This window comes from Folsomia candida, unplaced genomic scaffold, assembly GCF_002217175.1.
Source record: "Folsomia candida strain VU population unplaced genomic scaffold, ASM221717v1 Fcan01_Sc009, whole genome shotgun sequence".
Classification (NCBI taxonomy): Eukaryota; Metazoa; Arthropoda; class Collembola; order Entomobryomorpha; family Isotomidae; genus Folsomia; species Folsomia candida.
This window is the reverse complement of record NW_019091201.1, coordinates 2,771,460-2,798,305: the sequence shown is the minus strand read 5'-3', so window position 1 is coordinate 2,798,305 and position 26,846 is coordinate 2,771,460. Positions and strand designations below refer to the sequence as shown.

The following is a 26,846-nucleotide window of genomic DNA, read 5'->3' as shown; positions in this document are numbered from 1 at the left end:
ATTATTATAAAACCTACACAATTCACTCCAAATTTTCCCCGTCTCGTTTTCCACCTGAAAACCAAAAGCATGATTTGATAAATAATATTAATAAGTAACCGAATCTGAGTGTCATATTAATAAGTAGGCGAACATCCATCCATTCTAGCTCAGGTGGCCAAAAACATGAACACAAAGTGAGCATGGGAGAAATACTCCTCCACTTTCTCCACATGTACGAGAAATACGTAATCTTTCTCCCAATAATTTCCAACCCAACTTGTTTTTGCTTTCTCCACGGACAAACATTTCTTCCATCTTCTCAGAAGGGTAAAATAAACAAACCCGACGGCTGAAACCAGACCGGTGCAACATCTTTGTCGCATTACTCCTTCCCTAATTTCTGGCCAGGCATGAATTTTGTTTTGTGAATCCTTATTTAGCGAATCGAATTGGCACCTCCATTAATCTCCTCCTGTGTTTATCTCGTTTTCTCGGAAATCTCACATTTACTCCCTCCACTCCACCTGTCTACATGATCTCATTCATGTTCACGATTCACTTCACGAAACCATTTACAAAGCACGAGTGGAATAAACGTGCTAAATAAATTAGGACAAATGGAGTGATCATCCACCTTAGTTATACTTTCTCCTTGTCTTTCCTGCTATGTAGCTGCCACCCTTAAAACACAAGAACCTGGCTGAATTATGGGTGTCGTTTCGTCCAAATTCAGAGAATTGTTCCCCAAGGTTTGCAGGAGGAGGAGAAAATTGTTCTTAGAAATTATAAAATAAATACCTGCCTGCCAAAAAACAAGCATCTCTCACGGCGCGTGTACATGCATTACTTAATTAGCATCAATAATAATAATATTATCTCTTCACTTCTTAGTGGTCTCTCCTTAGTCGGATTTCATATTAAGAGGAAAACATAAAGAAAGACAACAATATTTTTCTGGGAGAAAGTAACCCAATTTGTGATCGAATTTTGTTCCCTGTTTATTAAATAAAATATGTCTCTGCATTTTGCTGTTGATGATCGCCAACCATAATTGTTGACATTTTCTATATTCTGCTAACTTTCTCTCCTCGTGCCTTCTTCTGCCTGTGTGAAGGTCTTTCTTTTCCTCTGGCAGGAAAGAAAGTCAAGGCAGTTTTCTCCCTCGTATAACCCGTAGTGCTGTCACGTAGTAGCCGAGCCAAGTTTGGGAAAGACAATGCGTGGGCGGGTTGAGTTATACTTTCGCCTTTTGGAATGCCACTGACTGCTATTTGTATGGATGGAGTGTGAGAGAGTCGGTCGGTAGGTGGATAATGTTTGTGTTGTGGGTTTGGGAAATTGACGTGGTTTACAAGAAGGAATTCTGTTCAAGTTCAACAATCTGTGACAATTGTGAGGTTTTAAATTGTGACCTTCATGTCCCAGTTTATCAAAGAATAATGAGAACATGGGCATCCCGTCAACGTCATCATGAGAGGATTAAGGGACGTGTGTGTGTGTGGGGGGTGTTTCTGCTTCTCAAGGTGGCCACGTGAAGGGGACAGGACGACGTATAACTCATGCCTCGCCACACATTCCGACATTTACGGTGGTAGACCACTGGCTTCCTTGAATACAAATTAGATAGCTCTTTGACGCTGGTTGTGTGGAGGAGGAGGAGGGTGAAAGTTAGTTTGAACCGTAATCTTCATCGTCAAGAATATGTATGAATCGGGCCGTTTATGTAGGAATCTTCTCTAAAACAGTATCGTATAACCTAGTTAATTGTGATAATTAGGGCGTAATTAAACTACCCGTAAGTGAACTCAATTAGGACGATGTACTCCTCTCCGAATTGATCCTCTCATTAGGACAATTTACCATTTAATATTAATTACACGGGTAAAATTCATTGTCAATTAATTTTCACCGTGCACCACTTTCTCTCATTTGTCAAATTAGCGTATTTTGAGCGATCTTTACGCCCAAATACGTGTCACAGAATCGTGCATGGCTACTCTCACCCATGCTTTCTCTGCTAAGTATATCCTCAGTATTTATTTTATGAGGAGAGATTATGTGAAGTCTCATCTAAAATTTAAATTCTCTCACTTCGCCGACCCACCGACCGACCAGCCTCCCAGTCTACGCTTTCCCCAACTCATAACGAATATACGTACGTAATCATCACCCATTCAGTTTTCTCACCTTCTTCCTTCCCCAAAACACGGAGGATGGATGGGCAAGCCTCAGAAGCTCGTAGGGAAAGCAATTATTGCGGTCCTTCTTTCCTCCTAACGAACGCGTGTTAAATGACCAGATGGGGGAAGGACTTGGTGGAAGCTAAAAATAGATGCAATCAACGTACTTTATGGCTCCTATTTTTTAGCACAGGGCCAAGTCCCTTAAGCACACTTTATTCTTGCTTTCACATACTTTGCATGCACATTTACGTCTAAATTTACCTCATTTTCTGCCCCTGCTCCTGCTGCATCTCTGTTTGTTCCGCAATCAGCCCTGGGAAAAGAAAATGTGTGTATACAATTTCTGCTTTCCTGGTATTATGCATGCATAAAATATATTTTTTGTCAACATTAGCATATTAAATTGATTGAGTATTGCTCAGAATTTTGCAGCAGTGACGAATTCCTGGCAAGGATTGCATAATCCATGCCGAGAAAGTAGGAGAACCTTCGAAACATGTATGAGTCACAGACTGCATTATGTAATACGCATCAGGCTTAAGTATTTGAGTACTGACTGACTCCCACTTTGGAGACATTTTCCTTCTGCATTGCACGCTGACTAATCTAATGAATGAATGAATTATAAATGACTAAGTGGAAATCTGGGAAGTCGGAGAAAGAACAAATAGTGAAATGATTAGTAAGAAAGCAAGCAGAAACGTGGTCTGGTCATCGACTTTTCTCCTTCTTACATATGCTTCTCTTTCCCCCGTGTAACCTGAGACACCAGAAGAACTACATAAGACGACTACTAACTACAAGCAGAATAGTATTCAATTTGACGACGTGAAAAGTGAAAACAAAACGTGTATGCATACATACATGTCATACACGGGTGCCTACTTTCACCTATATTTCTTGGTGGATTGGATAAGCTAGTATGCAGAAAAGGTACGGAATCTACTAGCGTGTGATTGATGGTGGTGGTCGTTGGTGGTACTGTGCACTACTCGTTCGTCGTTTCGTACCCTGCCTGCCTGGTGAGAGTGCGGGTTGAGATGGTGCGGGGGCGACGGGCAGCAGGAGAAAGCGAGCATTATCAGTACGAAGGACGATCCAACCACTCAAACCCCAACCAGACTTCAGCACGGACACAGAGAAGAACACATCGCTCCTCAAATTTACCAACTTATCCTCAACTCATAGCTAAACAAATTGGAGAAAGTTGGCCGTCTCAACTCTAAACATCATCGTCTCAACTAATCCGCTCGCATTTTCTGCAAAAAAACAAACCTTGTAATTCAAGCAAATTATTTACTAACCAAGTAATTTTCCAAGTTTGAGTAAATGGAAAAAAATTAGTATCCAGTAACCGATATTTTTTCTGGCGTGTGTTTTTTTCATGTCTGAAACTTATCGCTCAGTTGTGAAAGTGTGTAGAAGAGAGAAAATAATCGACTTAGGAAGAAGACCGCACTGGACTCGGAACAACTTTGTTGGTACGTCTCGAAAAGAATTCTAAATTAGTTTTAGGACTCATTTGGGAGAAAGTGAACATTTTTAGAATTTTGAAAAAAATACAATCACTTCATCAAGTTAGACAGCAAAGTATTGATTATCACGAAAAGAGACACGTTCAAGACAAACTTTTACATTTTGGGGTAAAGTAGTACACACGAGTTACTTACTTACTTACTCTCTACACTGTTGAGCTTTTTTACCTACCTAAACATACATTGAGTGCAGTGGAGAAAGTCTCAAAGTTACGAGGGACACTTACTTTTTACCAATGATTATCACCACCTCCATAAGAAGATGAGTGATGATGCCCTGATCTCTACTATCAATACTGGAGCTGCTTATCAACCCCGAAAAAGATAAGATCTCATCTCATCTCATCCACACATACTCTTTTACACTCTTTCGCAAAGCAATCCTCGTTACATAAAACTTTGCCAACTATCAAATTTCTTCTCCTCCAATCATCATGAGTATATACAGCAGAACGGTGGTGAGGGGGTGCGGCCTGGTAGGTGGCGTCCTTCTCCTTCTCCTCCTCCTCTCCCCCACGATGTCATACCGCCTCCAAAGTCAACAACAACAATCTCTCTCGTCAAAGTCCACCCAGCAACGGAATCACTCTCAGCAGAATCATAACTATAACGCGTCATCTCGATCATCAAGTATTGGATCACCCTGGCCACCACGGATCCCTTTGTGGGGGTTTCTTCCCTCCTCGTCATCATCAGCATCATCACCATCGACCTCTTCTTCTTCTTATTCTTCTTCCAATCATCATCCAAATAGTATCAACCATGCCGTCGCCGCCGCCAATTCCCTAAACGCCAAACCCTCCAAGCGAGAGTCCTCCCCCTCTTCTCACAACAACAAAGGACTGAATAATGCAAATCATCTCAAGAGCAACATGGTAGATCCCCATCACCAACGACCCCACCACTTCCCTTCGACCTTCGATACCTTTGAGGACGACAATGACGACGACGACAATCTACTCTTTGACGATGGCAGCAGCATCAACGATGACGATGACGCCTGGCTCGTCAATCTTAAACGGTCTTCAAACAACCTTGGCCAACAACGTTCGGGTGTGAAGAGGAACCGGATCTATGATGTACCTCAAATTGGTGAGAGATTTTTTGCAGTTTTTTTTGCTTTCTCCGCTTTCAAGGGTAAATTGCTGGCTTGCTTTCTCCAGGAATTCATATATTGCTGAGGTCGTCGCCTCTTGACCATGGCGAAGTGGTGCTCAATTCACTCACATGCATATTTACCCTCTCGTTCAAACCTATTAATACTTCTTTTCAATTTCTTCTCTTCTCTTGTCTTGCGTATAAATAAGGAGAGAAAAGAAAACTTGAGTAAGTAAGAATTGTTTTGAGAAAATGTCAAGGTTCGCTCTCTCTCCGTGTGTACACACGATATGTACAAATGCTCTGCTTTTTCGTGTGCTCATCAATTATCCATCCCCTCATTCAGTAGCAATGATGAGTGGAGTGAGTGGAATGGAAAAACTGAGTGTGCTTTCTCTTTTTCTCTCTCTACTTGCGAATTTATGACAACGACATCAAGTATAAATGCAAACCATCAAACTTGACAAGTCGTCTGTTGTATGTGTTTCTTCTTCTCGTATTTTTCTAATAATCCGTCAACTTGGAGGAGAAAGCTACCAGAATACCGTTGCATTGCAGGGAAGAATAAATATGTCAAGAAACAAAATCTTGACAGGTTTTCCGAGGAGGAGGCAGGGCAAACGTCGTGATTAAATTACTCGTGACAAATTCTACCACCACGGCCACCACCTTGCCAATAATCCAATCTATATTAGGGGCAGGTGAGGTGGTGGTGGTGAATGAATACATAATCAAGACAAGAACTGTTGCTGGTCTGGTCTGGGTTTAAGTCGTCGCGTATAAAAAATTCAACTGATTTGCATCGAAATTAGAAATTTAGGAATGAAACCTGTTGGCCTTTTCAATTTCATTTGGTTCTTGGAAAGACCTTGAATACGGAAGGAAGAAGCTGCAGCAATGTCAGTGTCGTCGTCTTCTTGGAAATGAAATCTGCAGGATAAGTTAGCTTATCTCAATGGACAATGGTGAGATTGACACCCACACGCAAACTACAGGGCACGTTCGTTATTGCAAAATACTTTGAAATGGAGAGGACATAAAAATCGGGTCATTTCATTCTCTCTTCTTCTTCGTGCGTAACCTGGTTAAAAGGAGTTAAATCCGAATGGAGATAAAGCGGATAAAACGCACCCACTCTCTGCATGGGAAAAGAGAGAGCCATACACGTATTGAAGGGATAGGGTCACACATTATGGAGACGTGGGAAGGTTGGTGTAGTGGTGATCATAAAACTACTCTCATCCACTTTCACCACCACTTCTTCGCGTCCTCCTCCTCTTATCCTAGCCCCTCATTCACCTCGAGGTACGTACGTATAGTAAAGAACACAAGTAGGGAAAAAAGTGAGAAAACTAAGTGATGAAAGTTTCTCATTTTTCTCGAGGGCCTTTTTTCTCTTCAATACAGATGGGAGAGGAGGATAAAAATTAAAAAATAGCAATCTCCTATTTTATGATGAAAATTATTTTACACGATAAAATTCGATCATTATCTCCTTGTTTAAAAAATATGCCAATTTTAATTCAACAAAACACTTTACTTTCACCCAGATCTAAACCGATATCGATTCTCTGAAGGAGAAGAGTAGTCACTTTATCATACCCTCTCGCTACCACCTACCCCCGTGGTGCTGGAGATGCATATCATCCATTTTATTGGGCAGATAGATAGCTTAGTTTAGCTTCCTTGTGAAGGAGATAAACCTGAATAACTTTACGCAGACACAAGTCAGCACCGACTGAGATGAAGCCAAAATAACAGCTCCTCTCGATCTCCAAGTTTGCAACAACTTTCTCCGACGGGGTGGGAGGAAACAGAAAAGATGACTAATCACGCAAAACACTGGAAAAATCAATCATGAAATTATTCCGTAATTTTGTTTATTATGCGATACTACATGTCGATTATATACACCGTCTCAGTCGTCCGTCGTGCGTTTATTTAGAAGCCTGGAGTTGCATGTCACTCTAAAAATACCCGCGGCATGCAACCCAACCGCAGGAATGACGTCCTCCTTGCATCACAACTTGTTCTCATGCATGTCATGAATATAAATGTTCTTTTTCTTTGCCTCCTCGCTTTGTGATGGGAGAGTAATCACAGTGGTGGCTGGTAAGTGGGAATTGTGGAGGATTTCTGTGTAGCCAATGGACTTTTCATTGTCAGAAGTCGGTGCTGGTACACATTTTATGCCCCGTTCCCAGAGTCAGCACTTTCACTCCCATTACATCCACTCATTCAGATTCAAATGGGGGGAGAATAAGAGAGGGAGAGAGAGCAATAAAATCAGGCCGGAATAATGCCTATCATTGTTATGTTATCTTTTACCCAGACTCAATTGCTCAATCAATCAATTGTTCTTTTCTAACAAAGGATATTGATCACTTAAAGAATTCTTTTTCAAACTAAATATTTTTCCATTTCGTCATCTTCCGGTTTTCTCCTGTAAAAAAAATCACGGCGAGAAAAAAAGGGTCCCTCTCAATGTCGGATAAGTAATAGTAAAATCTGATTTCCACCAGAAAAGTCTAGTTTCACCCGAAAAGTAAGTATGTGCTATGCCAAAGTCTAAATCCTTGCATGGTCTGCGGTTTCATGTGGAATAAATCCTTTCTCCCAACAACAAAATCTAAATCCCACTCATATTATGGCACGGACCGATGAGTGTGCGGATGGATGGCTGGCTGGATAATGCATTGCATAAGCCAATTTATCCTGCCTGGCTGAATCGTCGGCATTTCTCTGTCTGTACATAAATAAATACATAACTCACTTTGTTACCCGTGTCCACGTTGGGTTGAGTTGCTGTCCTATTTTTATGACGACTTGATGTAAAAGTTGGCCAGTTTTATTAGCTTGAGTTTGATGAGGTTTGTGTTTAGGGTTGTGATTTGATGTCTGTCATGTCCTTGTTGCTTATACATAGTTTTACTGGATGCATCATTACGGTGGTGGTGGTGGTGATTGATGGGCATGAAAAACGAACGAACCAACGACGACAATGACCGTTACATTGGCAGTGAGACTGATTTGCTTTGATGACAAGTGCTTTTTGGGGACGAGAATAACTATGTAAAAGTACGAAAAAAGAACAGCACAACAGTCGTCTGGTCACTGATTGTGACATTGAATTATTGTTCATGGACAGAACTAGTTGAAAGATTTTACTAAAAAAAACACCCCTATTCAGGTTTAATTTAATCCTCCTACACGGTTACATGACAAAAAGTTGTTGTTGAGTCGGTCCGAATTCGAAGGTAAATAGTGACAAAAACCAGCCTTGCTACATACTTCATGATCACGGCCCTTTCACTCCTACAAAACAACGACCACCTATATTTTGTCGTACGTGATGTTTTCATTGAGGAAAAAAAACTTTGCTACTGCGGAAATATATTCGTCGTGTTAATGAGTCGTGTGTGCAGTTCGTGGTAAAGTGCCAAGTTTTTAAAGGGCGAAAAATAAATTCGCACACAATTGGCACTACTTGTGAGCAGCACTCACAAAGTTTTATTAGTTTATGTAAGTACGAGATCTCCACCTCCACCAGGTCGGGGTGATGTGCTCTTTTGCCTGGTGAAAGCAGGTGTTGCTCGCACGAGTCATGAGTATTGATTGAGAATTTAGCTAATCAGGCAAAGTGCGAATGGAGCATATGTATGTTGGAGAAAGTTCAGGTCGAGGAGAGTCGGTGGGTTCTTTGGTTGGTACGTTGAGTTGTCACTTTTCCAGTCCAGGGTACGTACCTCCATCTCAACTGTTGAGTCAAATCAATCAATCAAACCGTGGACAAAACCCGACTTCATTCATTCATTCAATCAATCCCAATGTCAATAGTGTCTTGTAACCAAACTAATTTTGATGTTTGTTCATTCCCCCAAAATCTACAGGCATGCATAATTTATCGATTTTAATTTGACGACATTTTAACTACATAGTTCGTGGAGAAAGTTGGGTTGCCTTCGGTATGAAATAATTTCGGAAATTATATTTTTAGAAAGCTGCTTTATTTTCTTCGTGTGCAAATTTTACGACGCAAAATAACCTCCACAAATAAAGTTCAAATTTCAAAGTAAAATTACAAAATTTGTCATAAATTGTCCCTACTTATGTAAGTTATGTCACATTACATCACAAATAATTAGGCAAATTAAGCAATTAATGCACTCCAAGTTTCCTAATGCAGGCAAAATAAATCGAAATATACTTTACCATACCATGCATCCTACATATTTACTGAAGATAATAATGGCTGCTGCATTGACGTAAGAAACGTATGTAGCGTAGCCAAATACGAAAATTTTACGAGTATAATTTTACCCGTTTGAGTGACGTGAATCATGTTTATCTATAATCAGTTGAGTTGTTTTTATTTGATTTGCTCTTCCAAAAAACTAGTAAAAAAATAAGCTTTTACATATTCCTCGTTCACCTCACCTGTCTCAGGTTACTCACAATTTACAAGTTTGAGATTTCTCAACATAAATAATTCGAATTACATATTTATGTATGTACATTCGTCTTTCGAAACAATAAAAAAAACAGGACAAGTTTGCAATACATAAAAAATATTCCAGACTTTCTCCACTTTAATCCAGTTCATTCCTGCCTATTTATGTAGGTATTTTCCGTATTGCATGTCATCACCAACTGGAAAATGTTGTTCTTTTTCCCGTCACGGTCAAATTCCTGATTTTTTCTCCTAAAATTTCCAACCCTACGTAATCAGAGCATGGTTGCCCAACCTGGATGCACACACACGCCGATCGTTGCGGTTGATACGTACCTTCATTGCCTAACAAAAGGAAAAGTAAGCAAAACAAAAGTTTTTTCGTCTCGACTGGAAGGAAAGTAATTGAAGAAGGAAATGTGTGTCAACTGATTTCCTATTTTTAGCAGAATTATTGAAGGAAAGAATTCCACTATTTTTATCCGACAACGCCCCTCAAGGTCTCGATACGAGAGGTTTCTCGCTCACTTTCTTTATGGTTGTTGCACTTTGACACACTTTCCACATAGGAATTTATCATTTTATAAACAAAACATTTATTCATGCCATGTCACATGACATGCGATAAAGTGGGAGGGAGGAGTCACTTATTTCGCATTATTATTATACGGCTCACTGCACAATTTCATTTTTCTCCTAGTTCGTCAACCAAATATGGAAGTGGATTGGATTAATTGAGTCGGCTACTGGTCAACCCAGCAGTAGGTTTAATTACAGCGGAATTTGCATATGTATGTAAATATCATAGATAATTTTAGAAAGTGCATTGTACTGAAATTTTACATAATTTTGAACAATGCTTTTTTGCAAGTCGTATTATGAAGATGTGCTGGTGCTCCCTTGATTAATTAATCCGGACAATAATGAATGAATGAATGCAGCATCACGTCACGTCACCTCTTTGTCTTTCGCATGACAATAATATGATGTGGTTTCTGACCAAACTGTTCCTCCTTCACTCAGGCTGGAAGCTTTGTGGTTGCTCCGTGTGGTTAATCCCATTTAGACAGGAAGTGAAAGCCCACTAATTCTACCTGGTTAATCCTATCCTATCCTATCAAACTCACTTTTTCTTCTCTCTCCCGTGTCTCTCCACCAAGTAAGCATTACACTACAACGACTTTTGGCATTTTCCCAACCAAAATTGATCCCATGTTAGGTACATAAATACGTTACGGTACAAACTCGCTTCTGATGGAATGATATCATTTATCGCCTCGTGTTGCTTTCTCTTTTTTGTGTATTTTTCGGTCACTAAATTCCCACAGATTTCAAGGACACAAAAATTAAGGTTGGATATGTAACATCATTATTTTTAAGTGATTTTCCCCCAGCAAAGGCGTCGTCTCATGTTCGGGAAACTTGTCGTATTCTTGGTAAATTGAAATGCAATCGGGCTCGTTGCTTGGTTGATTAATAGGCTAACACTATACGTATTGTGGGTTATGTAAATGTGTGCAATTTGCATATTTAGGTATGCATGCACCATGATCTTGTCATGATATGAGGGAATTTTGCAAAGTTTCTTTTTATAGTCCAATGATTCAAAGAAGGTGAAGGATTTTTTTCGTGACATGATTAGAATTGTGATGTCACCTTGTGAAAGGTGACATTCATAACTTTCACTACACAAATTGAGGATATTATTTGCATTTGCATTAACATTTTGGTAATCTTATGTCGACACTTATTTTGACAGGGATTTATTTATATAAAAGGAACGCTTTATTGTTCGATTATCTGTGTACGTGCGTACATAAATTGGGACTTTCATACAAGAAAAGCACAGCACTCACGGGCACATAGTAAATCTTGAGGCTTTAATTTATTTACAATTTGGTACGACGGAAACAGAAATTGTTTTCGAGATATCTGTCAATTACAATCTTTAATTCAATTATTAACAATGTACGCGCAGATTCCATTCTCAGTAAAACTTGGCCTTTATAACAGAGTAAAACTTCTTCAATGAATTTGTATATGGGAAAAACTTTTAAAATCATGCAGCCATCGTACTTATGTAAATGCAGTAGCAGTAATTTAATTAATACTTATTGTAACAAACTTGATAATTCTAAGATAACTTTAAAATCTGTCCTTTTCAGTATCTCAATCCGTAAATTATTTAAGGAGTTAATCGACTTTTGGTGTTTCACACTTTTTACGAGGAAACTTATCTTCCCGATTGCATCATATTTCGAGGGGTGATGGTTCCATATCTGTAATTATTAGGTTTATCCCGTGTTTTATTACATATTTAGATGCCATGCCCGTAAAATGAACACATCTCTGGTGAAAGCAGCACAACCAAGAACGTCATATTTACTGAAATAGGTTAATGGTTGTCACTACATATGTGCCGAGTAGTCATACCACCTCTGAAATTAAGGTGGTTTAGCCCCATTAATAATAATTCTTTTGTAAAAAGTGGGCCATTTTATCACATTCAAAAAAGCAGGCAACATTATTATACGGCTGCCCGAAGCCATTCACGAGATTAAGCATACGGCTGCCGTAAGTGGGCAATGACTCCACTGGGACTTTCTCCACTTTCACCCGCAACACCACCACCACCACCGCCGCCGCCACTCATAACAAACAAAACATCACAAAAGTTCTTCTCCTGAAAGGAAAAAGAATTATTCTCTTTTTTCTCTTCTTCCAAACTCATGCAGAACACAATGAATATGAATTTATACGACTTTACTTTCTTCCCAGGAATGACCCACATTTCTTCGGAGTGAATTCTGTTACAAGAAATTGTTTATTTATTTCGATAAATCTGTCATTTCGCTGTCAAGAGAAGTAACTTTCTTAGGCCAGGCTTGACCTTTGAAGAAGAAACAAACTTCTTAAATTGCTTTGTTCTCTTTGATTCTCTGTAAAGTAAATCTCAATTTGAATCGAATTTGTAATCCTGACGAGTTTGAGGCAAGAAGAATCAAATTTTATATATAGCACGTTTTCTGAACAGCCTTTTTCGACGTGTTCCTTTACCCTTTGCTACGTACAGACGTCACTTGTACATTTTACCTTTCAGACAACCAACCACCCACCCGCCCACAATCTCGAAAATCAATCAAATTTATAGTAAAATTTTTTTGAATTTGAATGACCAATCTCGCTTTTACCTTTAATAAAATAATATTTGAATTGTTCCTCTATCATTTTGCGGATTGAAGTATGATAAAAATACAAGATTAGCTTTAGCTTTCACAATTTTACGTAGATCAGGTGAGTCGGTTTGTCAGTGTGGGTGGTCGAGACTACGACTTGAATCTACATCCACGTCATCTCGATTGAAAGATACAGACAAAAAGATTGGGCTATATTCGTCCGTAAAGCGATGGGGGGTCTGCATACATGTAAATTTTGTACAGTCTAGAATTTGGACGCTATTTTACTTCCTGGTTCTTGAATTTTATATTTCCTATTTCTGATGACGCAAAACTGGTTGCTGGTCAAATAGAGAGAAAAAAAAACTTAAAAAAGAAGATCAAACCAATTTTTTCATGCTGAAGGAGAAAAAAACTCGTCACTTTTAGATTTCGTGGTATGATATGCACTACTTATTTCGTGTACTTTCTCTCTCTCTCACTTGAAATGAGAGAAAGTCTGTTGGCGGTTCAATAAGTAAGGCGAAAGTGATCTAGTCAGACAAATCCAATCTTTCTCTCTCTGTGCCGTGATGGGTGGATGTGGATTGGATTAAGCAGTAACGTGAGTGGGTGGCCCTAGAGAAATTTGGTAACCAAACTAAGGCATCCACTCGTCCATCCACAATCAGGATCAATCCAAGTCAGAGAGGGAGGCAAAACAAACAGGCTTTAAAATCACATCACTTTCGTAGATAAAGTCAGATTTGCATCCAATAACTATCAAACGGTATGCATGCAAACCTTAAGCCAATGACTTACTCAACTCACTTACAATACAAGAGAAGCAACTAGCTAATTGAAAAGAGCAAGTCAAATAGAAAAGGAAAAATTGTAAGTCAAATATTTGACATTTAACTCTTTTTTGCTCATTTTTTCGTCATTTTTTACCTTAAAATATTCTGAATGATGTCTGATTGACAATGTGTCTCTGCCTCTATTGCGAGTGACATTTCGAGTTGAAATGCATTAATAAAGAAATAAATTAGCACCGAATATCTTCAACTTTCTCTTCAACAAAGCGACTTGATTTCGAGTAATAAATTACACAAAAAAAGTAATAACATACCTACACTTCTGCTACCTAATCCATTTTCAAAATTATTCTGCAAAGGTGAAAGGTGCATATTGCAAATAAAGTAGAAAATGTCATTTCACCCTCCTCTTCCTCACTGCCTCTGCCCTCCACATTTATACATAATTAATTGGAACAATTATTCTTAAATATGCTGGCATTTGATCATTTCTATACATCCTTCGTGTCGTTGTAAATACACATGTTAACCGATAAAGCAATCACTTTTGTGACAGAGACACGATCAAAATAGTACCAATTTCGTAACCTAGTGGTATTTAGAGCGTCGTATTGTGGATATGTGCGTAAAAAAGCTTGGACGTCATTCATCTGACGAGACCAAAGGCTAGCTGGCTGGCTGACCATCCTATTGCGCGAGGAGGCCTGCCATTTAGTAGAACAACTCTCCATCAATCATGAATATTGAATCAGTTCAGTTGAACCTTTTGGATGGATGGATGCGACGCAACTTATTGTTAGACGTAGAAATATCCTTAAAGATAAGCCGCAGTTTATTTCGTCCGAATACGACTGAGCACAAAGTACAAACAACAATGTCTGGATGGATGGATGGATGGATATCTGTACTTTCTATATTTTTAGTATTTCCGGACCTTCTCTTTCTCTGTGTCTCTGAATACACACAAAAGTGCACGGTTGATGTCCCCAATTTATCTTTACGGCTCTAAACACACCGACCGACCAACTTGACTTTGCTCGCTCAACTCTGTTTGTCCCAAAAAGAGAAAGCTAACTTATCGAGCCTTCGGGTATCCTGTCCTGTCCTGACTTTCACCTAGCACCACCACCACCCACCCGGACTTTGAACCGGGAGGAGCACAGTAAGCACTGGCAAAAAGAGAGTAAATATTTGTATGGCCAATTGTTACCATTGTGTTGCACCCATTCTTCGCCTAAGGGGCAAGATTCAATCAAAATCAGTTGCACACAAATAGAACTATGGACTGACTTTCTTTAATATGTTTATGGCCTTTTTCCTCACTCGATATCATAAATAGTACAACATACGTATGTGTCGTCAAGTCCATCGTTTCGTCCATCCATCCACCTGTTCCTGGAAGGAAAAGCTATTTAATTTTTACGATTCTCGACCCAGCTCGACCCTCCAACTAAATCGGTTCAGGGTTATAAAAAGCTTTATTTCATTTCTTTTGAAATTGGGCGACAGACTGACAGAGAGAAAGAGACGGAAAAAAAGTGGGGATGATTGGCATTCTTCACTGGAGAGAAAGTTTATGTTCATTGCCATCCTTAGGAGAGGCAGCATGTCGGGCAGCGATAAGGGTTAAATTTGACTCCAAATTGTTTCTTTTCGGAGAAAAGAAAGACATAAAAAAATAAATAATTCTGACCCGTGTAACTTGAAATGTGCAAAAAATAAAGTGTATAGTGGGTGAAACTTGATGGTCATCAGGACAGGTTTCATATTACCCGTTCAATAATAGATCTGCCTTCTTGGTAACTTTCCTTCCTGCAAAGTGATCTGTTTTGCAAGTGAGGACAGGCATCAAATTTAAAATGCGTATCGTACCCATATTTGTAAATAGATCGATCCTGTGCATAAATTGGATTAGATTTTCCTCCTTCATGAATGAAAAATGTTTCCCTGTTGCTGGCTTGCATCCCACGCTTTTCGAGAGTTAAGAAAGTGGCAATATTTTGACACTTGTCATTCACAATGACGTGAGTGAAGGAACAAGTTAATGGCGACGACGTGTCCTACTTTTACTACGAGTCGTGACGTGAAATAGTATCACGTCTTACGATACCGAAACACGTCCCATGCACGTTAGGATTTTAAATTTTAAGCTGTATGTTTTCCTCTCAAGTTGTAGTACTAATACTCACTCACTCATTGAGCAAACTGCTGCCAAGGATTGTTTGCTTCTTCTTGGAGAGAAAGAAGATAATAATTCCGGTAAATGTACGGAAGTCACGTAAAGCATCTTTCTCTCAGATCTCGCAAAGTAATCTGTCTATACGTCTAATTTCTTAGGTTTCCCCGGCCACTTTCTCCTTGTTTTCCCGACACACAATATTCAGTAGCTACTTGAGGCAACAAGATACTAAATATTGTGGTACATACATATGTAGGAGTAGCATCATCATTATTGCTGTCAGTTTATTATTACCATGCCCAAAAACAGTGAGGACGAGAGGAGTACGAGTAGGAGGATGATGAGTGATTTAGTACTGTTATGCACATCGTAGATTCATCGCAAACCAAACGGAATCCTTTACGTCAACAAAACAAAATCTAATTTTCCTCCTTTCATCTCCTCCTTTAACTTTTAACTTAAACGCTTTCTCCTTCATCCCATGTCCGCCTCCACCGACCAGCCGCCTCTCCAACCAACCAACCAACTTATGTACTTTCTCCTCCCTTCGTGACAAGCAGGCCAGGCCGACAGAACTAATAAAATATTGAGTGAGTGTGCAGACAGGAATAGCCCGACGGATGGATTGCTCTGAGGTGAAAGTTGGCGAGGTGAAAACCCAACGGATGGTGGCCACTGCTGAAACCATGTCCGATATAAAGCTTGTAATGTCCCAGGTAAAATTTACACTTGGAACAGTTCCATTCTTTCCTTTTCTCGGATTGAATTTTGTGTTAAGTTGTCAACAAGTTTTTGGAAGAATGGGACAATAATGAAATCTCTATAAGTCTTCGAGAGAGTGAGTTTGGGTACAATACAATTGAACTTGAGCCTGATGTGTCATGTTACTGTCACAATAAGCGGATTGAGTGCTGGCTGCATTATTATCAAGAGATTTATTTTGAAATTCTACAAACAGATCAAATTCTATTGTTGTCATTTCAAAGGAAGGATCAACACTTGAATTGTATCGACAGATATGCGAATTCGGAGTGCAGTTATTCGCACATATTTATTTTATTTATTCTGCATTCACTTACTTACTTAACATCCAAATACTCGAGATAACACACTTTTCTTCTTGAACTCTGACCACCATTTTGTTTAGCGTGCCTCTCACGAATATGCAATTAAAGAAATGACGCTACCCGGTCTGAATTAATGTGGAGCGACGATGACGATGATATACTTATATCTGTTGTGACGCGGAGTTGCTACATATATTGCGGGGAAGATACCTGCAAAAATTTGAATAATTCATAACGCACGCGAAAAGAGGAGGAGGAAGAAAGCACACAATTCTTCCGAGTTGGTTATAATAAATCCCTGAAATTGAGACGGCGCTATATTCATATCTACGTACTTATTTTGTATCTTTTATTACGACACGACTCGCTTATTTCTGTTGCTTACGTCCGTGTCATAAAGGTGATGCAGCATGCAGCCTTATTTTTATTACGTTCGTCCATATTTTCCCTGCTGACTATTAAAATTCAACGCACAACTCGAATGAGATGATTAGAAAGAAGAAGAAGAGCAACCAAGCTACGTCTGCATTTAAACAACTTTTCACTTCATTTTGGTCCTCCGAGTTGTTGCGAGGTGGATTAGTCGCTTGACTTTCTCCAAGAGAGATGCTGAGTAATGTTATGTTTCACAATGGCAAAATAGCGCCGTGATGAGCACAGCACAATGGTGGTGTCGTCCCAGTCCAATAATATACTGGGTCGTCCTCTGGGTGGAGGAAAAATCCTGTAAGAGAAAGTACACATTTTTGTAGTGGTGGTGGGTAGGAGTTGTCAGTCACACTACGGTAAAAAAAAGTTGTCATACATACATAAATCCTGAAAAAAATCGGGTTGATCATCTCGATACTGTGGCATGTAATACAAGCCCCTGTTCGGGTAAAATTCTTGGTGAGGGTAAGTAAAAAAAAGGAGAAAGTAAGTAACCAGACAGCCCTGTTTCCACCTCCACCACTCCTCCTTGCCTGCCATATTATTGTACTGTTTGGTTGATGAAAGTAGCCGAGAAAGTTTGCTCCCTCATTGTAATGCGGGTCTCGCTCGTGATGGTCCAATCCACTCTCTCATCACTCTCTCACCATAGGAAAAGTTGGAGTACACAGTCAACATGCAATTCAGAAAATTGCAAAAAGGCCCTTGCACAAATTAGAAGATTACTACACGATAAAATCGCCGTGTTGATGTAGCCCAACATTTATTATTCATGCAACAAACACTTGAGAAGAGGGAAAAAAGTGTGAGTAATATTTCCCAATTATCCGATATACGCGTTCGACGGGGTGGTTGCCTACGGCCCTTGCTCCATTGAGGATTGGGTATCTTGCTTGGCCATCCACCCACCCACGCGGTGTGTGGCCCTTGGTACGTATATAAGGGAACTTATTTTCGGATCCCGGGCGCCGGGATGTCCGGCTGGCAGTGTGCCAGGAGAGATATGACGTCACACGCTCGCTCTCCCTCTTTACACGCCAAATTGCCACCACTCTCTCTCCCTCTCCTACTTTCTCCAGAGGAGCAAAAAAGAAAGAGAGAGGCTCAATCACCATCCTAGCGAAGATATGAATGTGCCACGTACTACCACGAAAACCACCACCAAGGATATGTACGTAGACCAAGTGATGGGTGTCGGATTGGTGGATATGCTTGTATAAACAGACATTGTTTCCATATCCCGATGGGAGCTTTTCATATCTTCATCTCTCTCTAGCTCAGCCTCGTGATACAATGAATGCGTGTCTGTGGTGGTTTAGTTAGGTGACAGTTTTCGATGGGAATAACCAGATCACTACCAGCACGAGGTGATTCTAGTTGCATACATATATTGAGAGAGAAAGTCGCCTTTTTTAGGAAAATTGAGGATATGTATGTATGGAGGTTGACACGGGATATGAATAAATTTACGATAAAATTCTCATATTTTATTCCATAAATAGTCCACACTCGATCCTCTTAAGACAAAAAATTGCATAAGAATGTATGCATTTCATTCTGTGGGAAAAATCATCTCAACTTTTTCCCCAAGAAGGAGAAAGTTTGATTAAATATTATATAAATTGTGGGTCCACGAAATTATTCATATGCGGTTGGTAACTAAAGACTTATTTAGTTACATATGGAGGAGGAGGAGGAGGGAAGAAGAAATTAAATAAATTTTCAACAGAGTTTCTTCACCCGACACTAATACCGTGAAGGTCATGGATAATTAGGAGGAAGGTTGAGAATCACCAACCAACCACATATGTACGACGAGCATGGCACACAAAAAAGGGAAAAAAGACGCTCGGATAGCTCACAAGACTTACATTAATCCAATTATACTTCCTTCTTCTCTTTTTTTAAGAAAAATCTATCCTGCTTTTTATCCTCCTCCCTTGATCATTTTCACGTGACAGAAAGATGTCATACGTACATATGAAAGAAAATAACATTTCAAAAAAATCAATGAAGTCTCTAAAACGCTTTTAAAAATCATGAATGAAGAAGAGAAAGCAGCCCAGCATGAAAAGAAAGTCGCGAGTCACGTCTCACTCTGCTTCTTCTCATTGATTACTTTCTTAATTGGAGGAGGACGACGACAACGACGAAAAGCCAAACCACCGATTTCGCATTCCATTCTTCTTCTTCCCTCGTTTTGCTGAGAAAACCTTAATTATCATCTTTTTGATAATTGAGTTATTCATAAAAGAATGAAGGAGCCTTCGTTCGTTCGTGAACGTATTATGTTTGGAGAAAGAAGGTGGCAGCGAGATTGAGCTAATTTCCGGATAATTGAGCAATTAAATTCCCCACTCAATGCTGCAGCCCCAACAAGTTTTTCGTCTCGTGTGGCTGGTTGGCTGGCAAATCTTGTAAGAAGTTGAAGTTGGAGAGGACTAGAAGTAATCATTTACTTTCTACTTTCTCTCGGCAACTGTAGCGAGTCGTCGTCCAGTGGACAAACATATTTACTTGGCTCCAAGAGACAATCTTCGTCTCGACAGCTTGGACTTTTCCCTCCCATCTTCTTCGCCCCTTCTGGACGAGGCTCCTCTCGTGCACGACTTAATGGGATACATTTATTTACGCTTGTTGGACCTCGGTTCATTTCATTATCTGCGGACGGAGAAAGTTTTTTGGGGCAAGATGTTACACTTGGTCTCGTCTCGCTGCCTACTGTTGGGTAGGGAAAATTGTTGGTGTGGGTGGTGGGGGTGGAGGATTGGATTTACGTGGATAGTTGAACTTATTTCCATTTCCATTGTGCAAAATATGCTGACGAAATCAGATTGGTGGTTGGTTGGTTTGGTGGATATCAGATATTAGACTCTATTCTTATCCATGGGTGGGCATACATGTAATGTGATGTTGTAAGAAGAGGGAATCAGAGATAAGTCCCAGCAGCAGCGAAGATCGGATTGTTATTTTTATTGCTTCCTTCCATAATAGAAAGTTGCAGTTGCTCAACTGGCTGGCTAAATTTTTTGTGATGGTATAAAAGAAGCACAGACTTTTGGTCAAGGCATATAGATAATATAGATGGATAGATATCCTTTTTTTTACCAAAACACTGCATCCCACTATTTTTACATGAGATAACCACACGCAAAAATTTGGGTCATCGGGTTGAGAAATCGGATCATACACATTGTTAAAACTTGTTTGGCTGCAGTCCATTCATTCATTTGTGAAACCGCAGAAAGCTAAAAGCGTGGTGGTGAAAGTAAGTACTCACTTTCACCAAGGATTTTCCCCCCATTTATTATTATGCAATGATCCTAATACATGCATCTCATTCTCCTGTGAAAGATTTTTCTTCACCAACCACGACTTTTTCATTAAGGGAAATCTTTATCACGGGGAGAGAAAGTAAAAGTAAAAAAAGCCATGAAAAAAGTTGCGCTTTTCCAAGTCCACTTGGACTTGAAGTATCCTCTCGTTAGACGTGAAGAGGACGAGATTATCCAAGATACAACCTCTCCTCAGAGCAAATTATCCTCTCTCCTTCTCGTCACCGGCACTACTCTTCTCTAGAGAAATGTATGTGGATATTTAACTAATGGGGATAAATGAGATGCTGGATTTTCATAACATCATCACCTCGCTCTACGAGACATATCCACTTTGTCTCCTTCTCTACGTACGTGCAGCACGATGCAGCAGTTCTGTTGGTGAAAGTGGTTACGACGACAATATGCTTATGCAACCCGATCTAACCTGCGACATTGGATACCTTCCCCAGAACATCGAGTTACGACTCCTTTTATCCAGAAAATGTTGCCTATCTTATTCCCTCCGAGAGGTTATAGCGAACCATCCACCTGCCGACACGAAAGAGAGAGAAAACTTGTTTATACATACATATTACACTCTCTTGTTTTAGGATACTTTGTGACCCGTGCAGGATAAAATAAATATGGGGATGACATGACTCTCTGAAAGTTTATACGACCCACCTCATAATTGAAAATTTAAGACGAAGTACAAAATTTTCACATGAAATAAAGTACACAAAATGTTAAGTGAAAGTTAAACAAAAACTTTTCCCTGGTAAATAGTTCGCCCGCCCGACGTATAAATATCCTTATTAGTCGGGCAAACAGAAAAGTCTATAATTGTCATTCGTGGAAAATATAATTATATCAAAGTTTGATAAACATTTCTTTAAAGGTTATCATCACTCGGGGCTGGTGGTGGTTTGTGATCAGGGAGAAATTTGAGTAAATTTGCGGTGTAATTTAATTTCAGTGACATGCATCACTACCGCTACATGCGACGACCACGGATATATTGTTTACATAATAAGTAAGTAACGGTAACAAGACGAGAAGAAAGTTGGGCGAGGTAACGTTTGTAAACGTAACGATGATACCGACAAGAATAATTAATGAGGGGCAATAATGCATATTCAAATCGGGTTGTGAGTTGTAAGTATAGATTATTTTGGATATGTATTCATGCGAAAAGATACGATTACTAGACTAAAACTTTCACCAAAATTTGCTCACTCACTCAGACAGACAGAGAAATTCGGGACTCTCTTGTTTTTGAGCTTTTCCTATTTACAACATTTATTTCCGACGAATTTCCTCCAAATTGCGCATTCCTGTTTGGCCAGGTATTTTTTATAAATCGTGGAAAACATCCTTTGAAGTCTGGTGAAATGAAATGAAATTTTATCAACCTATTTGTTTAACTTGAGCAATACTGCACAAGAGGAGAGGAGAAAGCATTTCAAGTTTTAATTAAAACACGGTTATGACATTTACAAATTGGGATCACTTCTCGACCGGTCATACAAAAGTCCGTTGCTTGAAATATTCGCCTGCATCAAATCTGTCCCACCTTGTGTAAACTGTACAGAGCCAGATACATACGCTACAGGTTGGTTATGCCATCAGAGAACGGGAGACTATACATAAGTAAAGCATACATATTTACTTCACCTCCTCCTCCTCCATTGCCCGTTTCACCCTGGGGAACAGTTTTCATCCATGAATGGCAAGGTGAAAGTCTGCTTGGTAGACGTTAGCTTCGAGGGTCGTCGAGTACATGGACGCTGACTGCTCACCTTTACAAACCGACTAAATTAAGCTTTATGTATTCAGATGGTGGGTTCAACTGACAGACAGCGTTTTGCAAACAAACGAACTTTTACAAGTATCAAACAATACGCTGATTTGATTTATTTGAACAAATGGAACTGATTAAATTCACATAATTCCATTTGTTTTATTGCACACACATGAGTGGAATTATGTACAAAAAATACCTGTCACACCGGACAATTCCCAGTGTGCATGGCCACCCTGAAATCCTGTGCAGCTGTCTCTTCCTTGGAAGGAATGTAAATAAAAGGTGATCACGACACTCTGCGAGGGCATTTATATTAGTTTGAATCCAGCCGTGTGATCTGAATTACTTTCACCACACAATTCTTACGGAATGTCATGTCACGACCAAACCAAACCAACAGTGGTGCACTGCACTTTCTTCTCACCAACCAACCATCCTCACATTTGGCAAACACAATAAATGAATTCAACCAAGGGGAAAACTACGTATGATGTGTATAAGTAAATAGGCTTAGCACACGGATTTGTGCATTCTCTCACGTAAATGCCACGCACGTGGAGGTGACGTGATTTGATTTTAACAATGAGAAAGAAAAAAATCCCACTTAAAATAATGAATTAATACACGTTTTCGTCGTCGTGGTGGTCATCGAACCACGACTTTTTTTCAAAACATGGCCATGCACATTTAAGAAATTATTTTTGAGCAAAATCCTCCCACGAAGGAGGATGCTTCTCCATTATTATTATCCTAATGTGCACATTACATATTACATATGCATGTAGTTAAAATGTCCTGCGGAACGATAATAAAATTCTCCCACTCACTCACCCACCCATTTAGGGAAGTACAGTGGCCGCGGAAGCTGTGGGGACATCTGAGGACATTAACATTGTAGGATAGGGGAGGGCGGGGTTTATATAACATGGGGAGATGATGCGGACATCGAATAACCGTGGGGACATTGTTCCCCTGTCCGCGGCCACTGGGGAAGTATATATACCGACATATCCGCTGTATGTCCTTCTTAACAAGTGACCTATGTACCAAGATTGTCGGACCGTTCCATCTCTGCCAGAATGAGAAATGGGTAAATTTCAGTTTGCCAAGAGAGAGAGAGATCACCTTTAAATAAGTTTCACTCTTTGTTGAGTTAATTCAGCGTATAGATGAGAACAAGGCCTCCAGCTACACACTCTACTGCTCAATTCATTGTTGTGATGGACTCCCTTGATTGGTTGACTCAGGAAAAGGAGAAGAAAAGTTGTTGGGACGAAATGAGACATGAAATGAAGGCGACCCAAAATAGAGCTCTGACGTGCTTTGTCTTTCTCCAGATACTTTCTTCGTCTTGAAGAAGTTGGTATAGGAGAGAGAGACTTGGAGAAAATGCATCCCCATCCATCCCGAGCATCAAGTAGTACACAATTTTCACAGTGAAAGTAGTAGTAAGACTACTTTCACTCACCGAATAGGATTGTAATGCTAATGCAATATCATGCCTGCAAAAATTTCGTTATCTCTAAGAAAAAGTTGTTTCATGTCCAATTTCCTGGTTTTCGATATTTTGTATCAAAAAATATATGATTTTTCCAAGAAGGGCGAAAATATGGGTGCAAATAGCATCGTGTAACATTGTTAGTTCTGTGATACGAACCAGAAAAGAATAATCACTCAAAAAAAATCCAGCTTTCACTTAAATTCATCATTATTGAAACAACTAGTCGGAACAAATAGGCAAAATTACAAGCTTGAAAAACATAAAACAAATAATACTTAAATAAATTCTGAATTGAATGACGATCGGAAATATAAACACGGCGGGCTAAAAATAGGAAAAAATAAACAATTCAACAACCCCACCAACCAGCTAAAGAAAAAAAAAACTTGCAAGTTTGAAACAACGGTTTAAAAATATATTATTGTTCCATTGTATCGCGATCAGGGTTAAGTCGTACCTTTGCAACTCGCCAACTTTCTCCACCAAGCCAACCAAACTTCAACTTCAGCTGAGACGAGAACAAAAGAGTGTGAACTAAACTTAACTTGTAAACGTCGAGTCGAGTTGGCTTATAGTTTGACTGGAACAAAGATTGAGTAGTCGTGATGTTAAAGTGGAGAGGAAATCTTGCGGGTGAAAGCCGACATGTTTTACTTTGTGTAGGTGTGAAATAGCATAGAAAATCTTTTATGTACGTATCGTTGCCCTTGAAAATAAGGAAAAAGATCACACTTTTTTTTGTAGTAAATTGAAATATTTAGTTTCAAAATATATGTAGAAGATTCAGCTAGCAACTAGTGAAAAAAAATCGGCACAAAATGAGATACATTTGTACCGTGACCTTTAAAATGTTTCGAGAAATAGATTCCATTGTAAATAGATACGATTCTCCCCTGAAATTGTTCAAATATTGGTTTCCGGATATATGTCAAAGCTTTCCTCCAACAAAGGTTTGCATTTCCAATCGTAATCCTACCTAAAACCTCAAGTTTTGCTATGTAAATCTCCCAAATGGAGGAGGAGGAGGCAGAGGTCAACTTTCTACCCAACGTATAGCCTATTTATCTCAACGAAACCCTTATTCAAACATGTTCCCACGCATTGGAGGAGTAGCACAGGAACGAATCGTGGTCGTCAAAGTGGTCGTGGTTAGCGTAGGTTTAGAAAATAAAATCCCACTGAATTTCGATTTATTGGGGAGAAACTTTGTGCAAATATGGCGTGAGTGGTCTGGGTCTTCCAGTTGAGCTTGTAAAATCATGGTCATTACGGTCGACTGATCATTTAAGACTGCAACCCTCGTCTCGTCTCAACTGAATTGTAATCGTCATTAATTAATCGTAACCATTCGAAACAAGTTTAAACCATACTTAGCCTTGACAGGCACATGTTGTACTTTCACCCAGCACCACTTTCACCCACAAGTAGAGCAATCCTGCCTATAAAAAATGCATGTTATCACCCCGAAAATGAAGTGAATGAGACAAGATTCATGATACTGGGTCGGGTAAGTAAGCGTCCTTGTCTCTCTTTTTGGGACGACCACGGTACCACGTTTAATTGAAGAAGGGGATGGGATGACGCAAGGTGGAAGTTGGATGAATCTGGGACATAAATCTCTCACCTGGGTCGAAGAGATTCTCCTGTGTCTCCCTTCGCCTGGTGTTATTACAACTTAAGCTAGCTTGACGTCATTATCTATCCCAGCAGCCAGTCGCCCTGCATGTGAGGCTATGTGCTTCGTCCCAACGTTCTTGTTCTTGGTTCTTGTTCTCCCTGCACCTGGACTTGTGCGGAAAGAAAGTGGTGGCCGTGGACGTGGTGGTGGTTTGGTTGGTGAGGGTGCTCTTGCTTGGTTATCGGTAGGTCGTTATGCGGGTCGATATCTTCTCAACCTGTTTGCTCTTTCCACACCACTTTCTCTCTCTGGTCGGACTCCGTCTGGGTCCTATCCCCAAAAGAAATCGAGAAAAACTTGCGGTGGTGAAAAGAACAAGAATGTCGGCTCGGTCTTTTCTTTTCTTTCTTGATGGTAAACAATATGTATGTACATACGCGACACATTTTTTATTGACGAGCGGATATCGGAAACATGAACTTTTGAAATTCTGTCTTTTTAAAATTCTGTCCATAATTTCATATTTATTCATTCGCCCACCCATCTTCCCTTTTTCTCACACTACTTGACCCGTGAAGCAGGTGAATGAAAGGAGAGAGAGGAAAAGATACTGCTCAAGTGGATTTATGGGATTAATGGAAATGAGAAAAGGAACCCGGTTAAAAATAGGAGGATGAAAAGAAGCCTGTTTTAAAAGCATTACCAAACTCTTGCTAATATAATTCAGAGCGAGATTGTGATTTACTTTGAAGAAAGGATGGAAAAAGTGGGCTGAATAAATAATGAGCATCTCCTCCATCCGTCTGTGCACGATTTCCTTATACAGAAAAAATCCTCTCCTTCTCTCCGAATGTATTAAACCAGTCGGATTTGTTTTTCCCGATCCATTTTCCCCAGTCGATAGGGTAGATACGCTACCATCGCACGTAGGTATCGATGAAGGAAAAAAATTGATGAAAAAAATACTTATTCGCATCAGAAATCATCATCCCACCAATCAAAACAAGTTGTTCAAGGTCTCGAATTATTACTTACTTATCTTGAGAAGAAGAAGAAGAAATGTAATCTCATTAATTTCCTCAATACTAATAATCTCATTAAATTTCCCAATTGGTAAAGAAAAAGAATCCAGAAATGTGGTGGTGGAGGGCGGTTTAATTAAGAGGACATTGGACTTCTCGGTAGAAGATGAGAGATCATATTCATCTCGGAATGAATTGGATTTATTTAGACGCGTTTTTATACTGAATGTGCTTATCAGTGGGTGCGGAAGCTGTGGGGACATCGGGGGACATTAAGACTGTAGGATAGGGGAGGGAGGGGTTTATATAACATGGGGAGATGATAACCGTGGGGACATTGTCCCTCTGTCCCCTCAAACTTCCGCGGCCACTGGTATTTGCTGCCTTGAGCTGGTTTACGATTTCGCAGGTGGCAAGACATACCTACATATATGTAGTTTACTATCATTACCACCAGTGGGTGGGTTTGGATGGATGGATACGGCGTAAAAGTAAAGGAAATAAAAATGAGCGCCGTGGGGAGTACGTACAGCGATGTCGGAAAGACGTGTGAATTCCGTCTAAAAATAGGAGGGAATGAGCAAGAAAGAGAAAGTGATATCCATTTGTTAGTCGTTAATGAGTGTCAGGCTCTGGGTCTCGGATGGATCCGAGAAATATGGAGATGTCAAGTCCTTTCTCGATCTCCTCC

General features: G+C 39.8%; 1 protein-coding gene across 1 annotated transcript in view; it reads left to right on the top strand.

The window, feature by feature from the left end:
- The first annotated feature begins 3,278 nt into the window (after positions 1–3,278).
- Positions 3,279–26,846, top strand: part of LOC110853933 — a 46,284-nt gene continuing 22,716 nt past the window's right edge. The window contains exon 1 of the mRNA XM_022102304.2: positions 3,279–4,792. Within this exon, the coding sequence (XP_021957996.2) occupies positions 4,135–4,792 (658 nt within the window). The 5' untranslated portion in view covers positions 3,279–4,134. The remainder of the gene's footprint in view (positions 4,793–26,846) is intronic.